Here is a 14,329-nt window from a genome sequence, read left to right as displayed (position 1 = left end):
TCACTTGTAGCAAATATGCAACACCTTCGTAATGGCTGACGTTCGAAATGTTTGTCATTGAACCAGACGTTTCTTTCCTTACGCAGGAAAATACTGGAGATGTTGACATGGATCCTTTGCCTGGTCTGTACCTACTGACAGAGGGTATGTATGAATATAACGGCAATTTTTAACGTTTACTTGATATTATCTTGTATATTATACTTTTGTTTCTTACTCGACTAACGTACACCGGTATGGTGTAACTTATGACTTGTGTACTTCATGTTTTTCTAACAGGCCATGAGTACAAGTTACACTGTTACATCTACCAAGCCAGGGATCTGCAGTCTGCTGACAGAGATGGCATGGACGGTAAGAGATAAGGCCACACCAAGTAAATTTTATGGATGACGTCCGCGCGCGCATTGATTTTGGCCTGTTCCTAGAAAAAACCCCAAGAAATTCCGCTTCCTGTAACTATGACCAAAGAGTCACGACAGTGCCGCAAATCGTTAGATTGACGTGAACCCCGTAACGCGAAATGGGTAAAGAGCACATGCTTTGTTTCTGCAGGCCTGCAGAATGTGATGAAAGAAACAGGACAGGACGACAACTGCTGTTCCACCTGATTCATTGCTTTTTTGATGATGAATAACTTCTTGCTTGTTACACTGTGTCACCTCATTCAATTTGTGTCCTAACATTTGTCGTCTCTTAGTTTATTTCTAATCTAGGCATCTTGTTTTTCAGGGCCTTTCTTGTTTTTTTTTTCGCCCTCTCGCATTAGATTTAAGGTCTCCAAAGGACGTCATCCATAAAATTTACTTGGTGTGGCCTAAAAAAAACGTGTTGGATTAGTGTTTGCACCCACGTGACTATGTCATTGTCCGCCATGCTTGACGGTTAACATGGAAGTTGCCAGCTTGAAGTTTGAATGTTTATGTGCATTTGTAGCTACAATGATATACCACAAACAGTCTAATATTGGCGATTACCATTTTTTCAATATAGTTGGAATTTGATTTATGACAATAAATTGATTTTATAAATCTCTCCCTTGCAAACAGATCCCTTTCTGTCTGTGTTCTTCTCTTGCCGAAGTCAGAGGACTAACATTGTCAAAAAGACGCTGAACCCCGTCTGGAACCAAACCCTGGTGTTCAAGGAGTTAAAGATCTACGGGGCACCAGAGACTATAGCCGCTAACCCGCCTCCTGTGCTGGTGCAAGTGTACGACCATGACCTGTGGGTATGTAATACGTGGTTCTCTATCGAATATTGAATGAATCTTTATTGCATATTCGTTCCTACATGCACATGTGACACAATGTGGTTTACAGGATATAAAACATGGAGTATTGAACACTGAAAGGCTAATCTCCAAGCAGATCTTTCGGTTGGGTGGGAAAAGACAGTATCCATTGGCCATCCTGTATCCATTGGCCGTCCTGTATCCATTAGCCAACCGGTGGCTAATGGACACTCCTCTGGCCAATGGATATTGTCTTGCCACCGAAAGATCTGCTTGGAGATTACTGAAAGGCCACATTCTAATTCTAGTGCTAAAAGTCTATATATTACAACAACACTATATAACACTTATCATCTACTGTTAATCGCCATTTCTTCGTTCCTTCAGAAACATCTGGTAACATGGTTACATAATGTGTCCACTATACGTTCATTCCTGCATGACATTAAGTATTTGCCAGTGTTCTGCTTTGACGTTGTCATATATATCTTGTAAAGTTTTTAATAGCACTTGGTGTTCATCTTCATGTATGTTATGTTAATAGATGATATCTATCAAATAGTATCATAATGTAGTTTATATAAGATGTTGAATGGCAGTCAACTCGATAATCCATTGTTGCCATTTGAAAAAAAAAACAGTTACGTAACTTAGGGTATAGAATTTTCTTCTTACACAACCAGTAGGGTTCTCACCTGCTTACGTTTCGATGTCTATCAGACACCTTCCTCAGAGCTTCTGACTGGCGTTCTGCAACTCGCCGCTATTTAACGCCAAAGTAGGTGGCGCTTTTGCGGCGAGAATGCAATCCCAAACGTGGCTGAACTTGTATCCCCCCCTCGTCCCGCCACCTACTTTGGCATTAAATAGCGGCGAGTTGCAGAACTCTAGTCAGAAGCTCTGAGGAAGGTGTCTGATCGACATCGAAACGTAAGCAGGTGAGAACCTTACTGGTTGTGTAAGAAGAAAATTCTATACCCTAAGTATCTTCCAACCTGGTGAAATTATTTACGGGAGTTACGTAACTTGTGTCCCAGCGCAATGAACACCTGGGGACTGTGAAGATGACACCTGAGGTGGCTACAGGTGAGCAGCTGGGAGACACAAAACTGCGCTGGTATCCGATCTCTGTTGGGGGCAAACATCATGGAGACCTGCTGGCTACATGCAAACTGTTTCGTGTACGTATGTGTCTCATTGTCAATCTCTCTCTCTCTCTCCTAAGCTCCTTCTCTTTGTGTTTGTACGTGTGTTTGTTTGTGTGTTTGTGTGTGTTTGTGTATGTGCGTGTGTGTGTGATTTTTTGTGTGTGTATTTATGTACGTACGTAATGGGTCAATTTCACATTCATTATATATTTGAAGATCTAATATGACTTCAGTATACTTGATTTATCATAACAACTTACTTACTTTACTTTATCCGGCCGCCTCTACCTCTATGGGGGCGTCGCGCTATGGGGGCGTCGCGGGGAGGTGGAGAAGGCGGTTCTGGGCAAGTCGAGTGGCTTGCTGCGGTGTCAGGCCATGGGCGCTCAGGGTCTCCGTCACACCGTCATAACAACTAAATTCTTGCTCAATCTGCATGTATTTCTCTACTACAGGTAGGCAATGGGGCCGAGCCACCCATCCTGTCCCCAGCAAAGGCAAGCAAAGATCTGCAGCACGTGTACACCATACCAGATACCATCCGACCCAAAATGAGGAGGATGGCCATTGACGTGAGTAGTACTGATCAGAATTGTACACTATATAACGATAAACGCATAAAGCTGTTCAACCTTCTCTCCGCCTGCTCAACAGAATTTGTTACATTTCATGCTACAGATAAATCTAAGTTCATCCTAGAAGGCAATAACCCTTACCGTGTACAAATAGGTAAATATATCAAAGAATGTTTAAACCTTAGAACAGGTAGTATTAGTTGACCCACCTATTGTTCTGTACGTAGCATATTTTCGTTGTACCCATCTATATTTGTCTGTATATCTACATGTCTTAGACCTTACGTTGTGTCAATAAAGTTCTTCTTCTTCTATTTTGTGAATATTTTACATATTGTATAAAAACATGCACATTTATACAATGCTGTATAGAATACATTTGTGCTTGATTTTAGCTTAAAGCAGACCTCTTAGATACCCATACATTTAGGCCACAGCAAGCAGTAGATTTTATGGATGACATCCTCCACAGACTCCAAATCTAAAACGATATTCGGAAAAAAAACAAGGCGGGCCAAAAATACAAAAAATGATAGCTATACCTAAACATCCATTTGTCACTGAAACAACTTTGAAAAATAAAAGTTTTCAATCATTGTACAAATAGTTTTGATTCAGTGGGAACATCGCATATAAAAGGAATGAAATGCATCACTGCATCAAAGCAAAAGACAAAACAATGAATCAGAACCTTGCCTTGTCTCCTCTCTTCATATATACTTATCTGCCATCCACGTTCCGCAATGGCAACAGAGATCTTGCGCGCATTGATGTCATCCATGAAAATCACTTGCTGTGGCATATGATATGTAAAAATAAGTATAACTGCGTGTATCACAGGTGATCTCCTGGGGAGTGAGGAACATGAAGCGGTGCCATCTTCTCGTGGTCAATTCTCCGTCAGTCGAGTTTGCAATCGCGGGTCAAGTTGTGCTGAGGTCCAGTGTGATCGCCAACGCCAAGGACAACCCCAACTTTAGGCGTCCCCTGCTGCACACGGAAATGGTACGTGTCGTATTCTGTTGTGCCCCATCTCCCTCTCTCGTTCAAGTTGAATGCAGCCTCATATGTACATGGTAGTTAAGTTTTCAGGGTTCTTTCCTTAGATTTGACTGAAAAATATATTTTGAGTTCCTCTGCTAAATAGCTATCTATGAAGTATGACTGTCTTCAAGTAGATCGGTACTAGGTCTTAGTCAGTAGTTCTATTGAATAAAAACATTCTGCCAAACACAGTACCCTTTGAATATATATGTCGAATTTTGCTACACCAATACCAGCTTGTAATCCTATTATCTGCCATACATTGTATCTGCTCCCATTGTTGTGCAATAAACTTTGACTTGACTATCTTTATTCCGTGGCAACCGTTGTTCATGGCGTTTTCAGGAGCTGCCTGTAGATCCTGACTACATGCCCCCTATGACGATAAAGGTGTACGACAACAGGCTATTCGGGTTCAAGCCTCTAGCGGGAGTTCACGTCATTAACACTCTCAGCTTGTATGAGATGCAGCCATCGTCACCAGTACAGTGTATCGACTGCGACAAGGGTACATTATAAAAGCTTTGGACATGTATTTTGGACAGTCATGTTAAGGCCACACCATGTAAATTTTATGGATGACGTCCTTTGGATACCCTAAATCTAATGCGAGAGGGCGAAAAAAAACAAGAAGGGCCCTAAAAAACAAGATGCCTAGATATTAGAAATATTGCACTGCTGACAGGAACATCCTGTCTTTTGATAGTTCCAAAAACGGCACTGTTTTGGAACTATTGACAGGATTTTTTTCAGTGCCATTTTGTTTTTTTGTTTTTTTTTTTCATTTTTGTTTTCAATTTTTTTTAACCAGGCACAGGCTTTCGGCGTTACGGGTTTCACGATCTGACGATTTGCGGCACTATCGTGATTCTTTGGTCATAGTTAAAGGAAGCGGAATTTCTTTTTTTTTCTTCTAGGAACAGGCCAAAATCAATGCGCGCTTGGACGTCATCCATAAAATTTACTTGGTGTGGCCTAAAAGATGAATACATTCTACCTGTAGATGTGTACTGGCATACAGCTAATAGACATGTACTTGAATTACAAGTGATTTTGTCTGACAACAGTTACAATAGTTGTCGCTCTTCTACAATGTATAAGGAAATGTATGTCTGTCTGGTAATTGATTAATAGTCTTTTGATATTTTCATTTCAGACCAAACATCTGATAGGCTGTCACAACTGCAAACACGACTTAAGGTATAGTCTGATTTAAACACTCTATATATGTTCCAATTGGTTGGCAATCCAGCATTTGTATGTGTAGAATCCATCATCACAACGAAAAACAAAATTACTGACCATATCTTTTTTTTCCTGTCACCATACACGTTATGTAGTGTTCACTGCTACATGGAGTATGGCGAGTCTACATTCAGTATATTACTAGTACATTATCTAGTGCATTCACTAGTACATTATGTACATTACCTAGTACATCATCTGGTACATTGACTAGTACATTTATTTATCCCATGCATTAAGTAGTACATTATCTAGTACATTAAGTAGTACATTATCTAGTACATTATCTAGTACATTAACTAGTACACTATCCAGTACATTAACTAGTGCATTACCTAGTGCATTATCTAATACATTAAAGCACGAAGCAAGTATACAAAGGAGTTGAACACAATGTTTAAAACAAAGGTGCCAATGCTTCCTACAGAACACAGGGTCCAGTCTACCCCCTGTGCTTGAGACTGACATAGACTGGTGGAGTCTGTTCTACACCTCCATCGGAGACCTGGAGAAAGGAGATCCTTCTCTGCGCCATGATCTGTTGGAGGTATTTACACGCCATTTTTACCTCCATGAAAAACGGGGGTATTGTTTTGGTGCGTCTGTGTGTGTGTTCGTTTGTGTGTTTGTGTTTCCGGACATTTGCAGCCAGCATAACTTTTGAACCCTTAGATGGATTGTAATGATATTTGGAATGTAGGTAGGTGTTGGGTAGGCAAAGGTGAAGTTCGATTTTGACCTTGGTACTGCAGCAGAACTTCCGGTTTTTGGTTTATTTGTCCTGGACATGCTATGGTCTTGTTGTATTAAGCAGTTGCATTAAAGGTAGCACGAAATGTATTCAAAATTGTGTCATTGTGTTGTGAAATGACAAGGAGGTGGCCTTAAAACATAACGGAATAAAGTACTAACGTTAGTAGTCATTATAGTAAAAGTTCAGCTCAGAGAAGCTTTCAGATGATATCCGCCATCCTTCCTTAAGCTCATATCACAATGGTCATGTGGCTAGAAGATGATAAATTATGGTATTGTGTTTTCTTCTAGGTGTATGACTGTGAACTTGAAAAGGTTCCGGCCTTCCAAGGTCTGACAGACTTCGTGCAGCTGTACCCGTTAGAGCGGGGCAGGGAGAGTTATGAAGACGATGGCGGTACCGCTGGGCAGTTCAAGGTAAATTCATCATCAACAAACTTTAATTATGTTTCAATCGATCATTTTTCTGTTAACAAAGAACGCTGACAGTATCATGAAAGTTCATCTGTGTTGGTAGTAATCATAGTAAAATGTTTAAGTTTATTCCAACACAAAAATACACAGATATCAAAATTTCAACGACCACTGTCTCCTTCATCAGGATAATTATTGACCAATCACTTCCGAACGTAATATCGCGAAAATTACTGTTACAGACACGTGACATTATTTACGCTGACAAGTATTTGGCAATATGCAACCCTAGTGCAGTTGATCACGAATAAACCCATATAAATAAATGTCTACGATTTTGTGTAAGAAGGCGACATCTATGCCATTGCTATACTGTCGTAGCTGACGACTGCATACACAGTTGGTCAATGAACACCATATTCTAACGCCTGGAATCTATGCCCATATTAAATAGGGTTCCGTCAAGTTAAGCCCTATCGTCGGTCAGAGCACAGATCACAGGACCGAACCGCACCTACCAGAGATGCCTGTAGAATGTGTAGTGAGGGTCTACGTTGTACGGGCTATCGGTCTACAGCCGCACGACACTTCAGGACTGGTAAGTTTTAGGACGTGTTTAGACGTAATGGTGATCAAACATCTTACTAGCAACTAGATAGCCTGTATTGTAAAGAAATACGGAAGGCAATTAGTTGTAAGGTCGGACCCTAAAGAAAGGCAATTAGTTGTAGGGTCGGACCCGATGACTGACCGTTCTTTAACCATGATGGTACTTGTCAGATTCGGATATAAGATTATTTTTGACGATTGCTTTATTGTTCCTTTACTCTGTATGTAGGCCGATCCCTACCTGAGTATAAGTTGTGGTGACTACACAGTGGACGACATCGAGAACTACATACCAAATACCCTGGATCCGATATTTGGGAGGTAACTTTTTTTTTACATTTTTCAAAGAAAACGAACAGAGAGAGATTCAAACATAACGCGAAGTGGGCGAAATGGGCGAAATATCACCTGCATAATGCGCCCTACGTCCCTCGATGCTTCTTCGGTTAGCTTTTCCTCAATGCTATTATATTTGAAGGATAAAAGAAGTTGGTATACATATATCAGGTTTACGCTGTTATTTCTTTAACATATAGGATGTACGAGTTCACGACGCGCCTGCCACAGGACAAGGACCTGCACATCTCCGTGTACGACAAGGACGTCCTCAGCGCGGACGATCTGATTGGACAGACCACGATAGACCTGGAGGATCGCTACCTATCACGTCACAGGGCCACATGCGGGCTGCCGCGCAGGTACCACAGGTGAGGGTCTCATATCTCATAGGCAGTTTGCACTCACGTGACCATGACGTAGCGACCCTTCGACATGCTAGGTGGTTAACTTTGCAAGTTGCACAAATTTGCACAAATAATTCTGGTCACAAATAATTCTGGTTAAATAATGGCTGAAGAGATGGAGGAACTGTGGACTGTGTAGTCTTCACTTAATTGATTTAGTTTGATTACAAATGAGTACACAAATGGTACACAAACTTTTGTCGATACGGGACCGAGTGAGTGAGTGAGTGAGTGAGTGAGTGAGTGAGTGAGTGAGTGAGTGAGTGAGTGAGTGAGTGAGTGAGTGGGTGAGAGTGAGTGAGTGAGAGTGAGTGGGTGAGAGTGAGTGGTGGGTGAGTGAGTGAGTGAGTGAGTGAGTGAATGAATGAGAGAGAGAGAGTAAGTGAGTGAGTGAATGAGTGAGTGAGTGAGTGAATGAGTGAGTGAGTGAGTGATTGAGTGAGTGAGTGAGTGAGTGAGTGAATGAATGAGAGAGAGAGTAAGTGAGTGAGTGAATGAGTGAGTGAGTGAATGAGAGTGAATGAGTGAATGAATAGATAAATTCTGATTACATCTATGAGCATATGAATGCTGTATTGAAAATTAATCTTGATATTTCAAATTTGTTTAGGAAAACCATAAATTGTTGGAGGGACAGCCAGCAACCGGAGGAGATTCTGAAGCAGTACTCAGTCAGACATGGTCTCTCACCGCCGAGGTTCAAAGGGGACAGTGGTCTCACGCTGGAGTTTTGCGGAAAGGCACACACACTCACCGATGCTGGTGAGTCATCGTGTACTATTATACTAGGTCGTGATTGTGGTATTTCATTGGTGTGACAGCAAATGTATACGTAGGTAACAATCTGAAGACAAAACATGGCGATGTCTGGTCAGCTATTTCGGACATTTACTTTCAGACATACGACATATGATGCTACGTCTAACTATTTACGTCACAGGCCATTGAGAAGGTACTGGTTTTAGTTAAAGCTTGAAATCCTAATTTTTTCCCAGACGACGTTTCCGCTAAGGATGACCTGTGGCTCAGGAGACAGAAGCTGGCCCTGAAGGTTCTCCGTTCCTTGTGCCTGGTACCGGAACATGTGGAGACCCGTGCACTGTACAGTCCGCTACAGCCTGGCTTAGAACAGGTTAAGAAGTTTTATTTTTTCCATCAACGTGGACATTGTTAGATGGAATGCTATGTGTACTTACGAACAAACCAGGCAGCAGTTCCCTGCATACTTTTCATTCTTCGAGGTAAACGGTTAAGACTCACGTCATTCCCCTGAACATCTGTTTGAGGAAACCAGGCGCCACTATCGGATGCATGATGTACTGTACAATGGACTCTCACATCTAATGACAGTTTAATGTATTGACAACACTGTAGATGAGCGTTAATTACAAATACGTAAAATGCATGGATTTATGTTATTTGAAATAGCGCCATTACATTTTAAAGTCATCTGTCTTAACCAGTACACTCCATGAATGTTCCAGGGGAAACTGCAGATGTGGGTTGATATTTTCCCTAAAACGTACGGCCCGCCTGGACCCGAGGTTAACATCTCACCACGTGTGCCTCAGGAGTGAGTACAAGTACTTCACGTCATATCATACCGATATGCATATTAAAAATCCTGCTTTAATGAGGCAACTTGGAAGAACACATATGTGTGAGCGTAATTACATACTTTTCAATGTTAAACCCAGTGGCAACTTGGCATAGATCTTCAAACAGAGTTTGATATTATTCATATTCTTTGCCTAAATTAGCGATTTCTTTGCGGTTAGTATACGATTTCTTTGCGGTTAGTATACACGATAAGATGTTCTTTTCTCTGTTAGATATGAACTGCGTGTGGCTGTCTTAAACACGAGTGAAGTTGTGTTGGACGAGACGAGTTTTGTGACTGGAGAAATGATGAGTGACATCTATGTCAAAGGGTAAGAGGGTTTTCTCAGCATCCATCTATTTTAAAATGATAAATTAATTAAACGTCATAATATCACATCAAATATTATAATATAACTATAACTGAATATCAAGATATAAAGAATGTTGGTTTTTGGTTAATTTTGTTCATGACTATATTTCAGTAACTTGGTTGGTCTGGAAGAGGATGTCCAATCTACAGATGTTCACTACAGGTGAATTTTTTATACTTATCAGTATAGAAAAAAAAGGATTTCCATGTTCCATCGATATTTTGGATGTTTTCACTCACGTGACTATGACGTAACAGTTGTCCGCCATGTTGGATGGTTAAACCTGGAAGTTACCATGTAGATTGGAATTCACATAAGGTTTTGTATTTCTTTTCTAATTTTTTTCTTAAAATTCTGCAGATCCATGAACGGCGAGGGAAATTTCAACTGGAGATTTGTCTTCCCTTTTAACTACATCGCAGCGGAAAGGGTGATGTCGATCACGAAGAAGGTAAAACCATTAGCAGGCGATACTATTCAGTTTTCTACTTCTTACTTAATTTCATCAGGTTGCTAAGTCACTGAGTAAAGACAATCTTTTTACACAACCAAGTCTGTTATTCAGCCGACGTTTCGGTGACCGTCTGTCACCTTCCTCAAGGGCAATTCTGACTGGTTCACATTGCACTGCAGCACAGGTGTCGCCGCTATAGATGCATTCCCAAACGTATAATATTTACATACAGGGAACTGTATCGTACACTTTACATCCTTTTTAGTTATGTATGGTTGTATGTAACTATGTACTATTTTGTGCAGACGCATGTGTGGAGTATCGACAAAACTGAGAGACGCGAATATCCAAAACTTCTCATCCAACTATGGGAGAATGACAAGTTTTCACCCGATGACTACCTGGGTAAGGTCCAGTGTGTTGCTACAATAATAAAGACCTGATTTGGTTTGGTTTGGTTTGGTTTGGTTTGGTTTAGTTTAGTTTAGTTTAGTTTAGTTTAGTTTAGTTTAGTTTAGTTTAGTTTAGTTTAGTTTAGTTTAGTTTAGTTTAGTTTAGTTTAGAGAATGACTAGTTTTCACCGGATGACTACCTGGGTCTTCATTCAATGATAAAGAGCTGGTTTAGTTTAGTTTACTTTACTTTACCTTAGTTCAGTTTAGGTTAGTTTAGCTACAAGTGTAGCCTTAATCTGAACAAAATGATCCTTCTATCACGCTGTCTGATATATGCGCGCACATCTATTTTCAGGCATGTTGACTCTGAACTTGGTGAACATGGTCCAACCAGCGGCGATGGCAAAAGACTGTAAGACGGCAGTTAAAGAGGAAGGAGTAAAAAATGTGTCCCTGTTCCACGTACGGCGACTCAAGGGGTGGTGGCCGTGTCAGCGGATGAAACAAGACGGGTCCAGCGAAGTCACAGTGAGTATTAAATCGTAGTGAACATAAAGCGTATAATCTATCACTGTATCATTTTGTGTGAATTTTACTCTAATTCTATCTAGCCGTTAAATGAAATATAAAATTTTGAAATATAAACTCTTAATTATCCTGATGAAGGGGACAATGGTCGCTGAAAATTTTATCTCCGTGTAACCCTTGTGTTGGAATAACGTTCAACATTTTACTATCATGATTACTACTACTAACATATATGAACTTTCATGATAAACCTTTGAGGTGTTTATTCATATAATTATGCAAACATCAAACACGATATCAACATATTTTGACGACTTTGAAGGGAAAAGTCCAACTGGAGCTAGAAGTACTGCCGGCCACCCTGGCAAAGCAGAGGCCAGTCGGAAGGGGGAGGGAGGAGCCGAACACACACCCTGTGTTAGAACCACCGATGTGAGTCTACCGAAGTATCTAGTTGACAGATACTTAGTATACCCATTTGCGTCACTCAGTCACTCACTCACTCACTCACTCACTCACTCACTCACTCACTCACTCACTCACTCACTCACTCACTCATTCACTCACACACACACACACACACTAACCCACTAGCCCACTCACTCGCTCACTCACTCATTCATTCACTCTTTCACTCACTAACTCGATCACTCACTAATTCACTCACTCACTCACTCACTCACTCACTCACTCACCCACTCACTCACTTACTCACTCACACACTCACTCACTCATCCCAGTAGCTAGAAGTTTAACAGTCGACAAAATTTTTAATGAGAATAATGTGTATCATTTGTGTAGTCATTTGTAGTTAAACTAAATCAAGTAAAGCCTACACAATGCTTGTCAAAATCATTGCAATGTTTGGTTGCAACATTTCAAAGCATTTATAATCGCAGGTTAAAACGTAATCCTCGTCCTTTTGTGAACTTTTTAGACGGCCGGACACGTCGTTCCTGTGGTTCACGTCTCCGCTCAGAACCATGAAGTTTATCGTGTGGAAGTACCACAAGTGGACCATCATCAGGATACTGCTGCTGTTGGTCGGCATCCTGATGCTCATTCCACTCATAGAGGCCTCTCCAGTATGTATAGAACCTTACTCTGCATTCAATTATGATATTTGTATAATTATTAGTGTATATATCCACAGCCAATATCATAGAATGGCATTTCAGAGATCTTCCTGGATTTAGTTGTTTGGCTTTTTGATTCAAGACGTTGCAAGTTGCATTATTTTCCTCTTTTTCTTCAGATATTTCTGCTTTCCTGGATCAAGATCCTTCTGGAGATGATGTTCTTCTAATTCCAAGAGCTAATCACTTTACGTTGGTTGACAATCCAAGACAATAGTCATAATAGATACACACATATTTAGCTATAGAATCATTTGTACATAATTCATGTTTCTAGCGTTTGTTTTTGTTTTCAAACTAGGAGTAGAACTAATTTGAATACAAGTGGCATATCTCTTTTCATTCGACATTTTAATCTGGATAGGATGTCTTAAGATAATGTGTGACCAGTTTATATAAATACGCTATTTAACCTGTTCTCAACTAATACAGTAGTAGTTTAAAGTCACAGACGTCTCATCAGTTGTATTGTTACCTCCATGAAATGTGTCATGGAGGTTATATTTTCAGTTGCGTTTATCTGTCCGTCTGTCCGTCTGTCTGTCTGTCCGTCTGTCAGTCTGTTGGTCAACAAGATAACTCAAGAACGCCTGGATGGATTAGTTTCATACTTGGTGTGTTGGTAGGGTGTGACGAAAACTGGAAATGATTAGATTTTGGGCCCCCTAGTGGCTTCCCTTGGTACTGCAGCGCAACTTCCGGTTTTGATATCTCGCGATCTGGACATGCTAGGGTCATGAAATTTGGATGGAAGGTAGCTCTTGTCCTCGGGAAGAAGTCACGTGAGTTTGGTTCCCCTAGCGGTTTGTTCTGGAACTGCAGGGTGGTTTCTTTGAAAATCTTCGAGAGAGGATAACTGAACAACCGTTTGATGGATCATCATGATTTTTGGTATGTAGGTAGCTTAAGTGATGCTTGACATAATCAAAATATCATTATGCAAATCAGGATCTAATTTGCATAATTAATGAGGAAATTCTATAAATCAGCTGTATTTCATATTAGGGCTATAAAACTCTATAGACATATGTTAGTGAGAACGACAAGATCATTGGCAGATATCGATTATGTAAAGGAAGACCTAATTTGCATAATAAATGGCAAATTGGTACAATTTTATGGTAGTAACTGCTGGGAATTTAATACTTGCCATAATTGGAAGTTCAGTGAAGGTGAACATCACTAAACATAATTTATGTCAATCAGGACCTCATTTGCATAATTTATGAGGAAACGCTAGAATAGCCTTATTTCTTAAGATAACCCTGTCATTTGGTGGAGAGTATGATCAATTGATACAATATATGCAAATGGCCTCATATGATTTGAATATATGCGGTGAAAAATGTAAGCCAATTACAGGTGGTCATCACCATACGTAAGATTTATGAAAACAATACACATGTCATGGAGGTATGAGATCATCGAACTCTAGTTATGTATAGTACTTATAACCTATAATTATGTTTACCGAAGGAAAACATATTGTTTTTACACAGTTTCTTCCTCCTCTTCTGTTCCAAACACTAACCTCTGACCTGGCCAATGACATGATTTGTTGACGTCTGTCACCATGGTGACTGGTGTTGGGTTACATAATGTTGCAATTTCATGGTCTGCTCTGCTCCTGTCACCATATACTCGTAGTACATGAATGTGAATGTGTTAAAATAAAGATTAACAGGGCAGACCATGTCTGAAGGTAAACATTATGCATTTGCTTTGCAAATGTTACTTCTCTATACTTATTCAAGCATCTTTTGGTGGCTGCAAAGACAGTATGAAATTCGCCAAGCTGTATTTACTTGTTAGACAGTTACCATACTGACTTTGCAGCCACCAAAAGATCTGCTTGGAGATCACTTAACTTAACCATATTGCGTGATCATCCATTGTGGTACCATTGCGTTAGTACGTGCGCATACGTAAGAAAGGTGACGTAACTACATCGTCTATGTTTTCACTAGAATATTTCTTCTGCCGACTTAAGCATGCGCAAAGACACCTAACTGGCAGCACACATGTCTTTTGTTTGTACGATTTGTTGCGCACATTTGACAGGAACCTGCTGACATATG

The 14,329-nt window shown here is 40.3% G+C and overlaps 1 protein-coding gene across 1 annotated transcript; it reads left to right on the top strand.

Moving 5' to 3' along the window:
- The first annotated feature begins 248 nt into the window (after window positions 1-248).
- On the top strand, window positions 249-12,695 carry LOC109463931 (myoferlin-like). The gene is made up of 23 exons (XM_019760828.1): window positions 249-354; window positions 1,050-1,231; window positions 2,272-2,419; window positions 2,842-2,954; window positions 3,798-3,962; window positions 4,347-4,509; window positions 5,158-5,201; window positions 5,674-5,793; window positions 6,291-6,416; window positions 6,868-7,011; window positions 7,252-7,343; window positions 7,559-7,729; window positions 8,376-8,527; window positions 8,761-8,897; window positions 9,250-9,338; window positions 9,598-9,696; window positions 9,850-9,900; window positions 10,099-10,189; window positions 10,498-10,597; window positions 10,943-11,115; window positions 11,438-11,547; window positions 12,053-12,200; window positions 12,371-12,695. Exons 1-23 carry the CDS (start codon window positions 249-251, stop codon window positions 12,419-12,421), a joined length of 2,775 nt encoding a protein of 924 aa, XP_019616387.1. The 3' UTR covers window positions 12,422-12,695.
- The last annotated feature ends 1,634 nt before the right edge of the window (window positions 12,696-14,329 follow it).

The sequence above is a fragment of the Branchiostoma belcheri genome, unplaced genomic scaffold (genome assembly GCF_001625305.1).
Source record: "Branchiostoma belcheri isolate BF01 breed outbred unplaced genomic scaffold, Haploidv18h27 scaffold13, whole genome shotgun sequence".
NCBI lineage: Eukaryota > Metazoa > Chordata > Leptocardii > Amphioxiformes > Branchiostomatidae > Branchiostoma > Branchiostoma belcheri.
The sequence above is the reverse complement of the archived record's forward strand: the minus strand, read 5'-3'. Positions and strand labels throughout refer to the sequence as shown.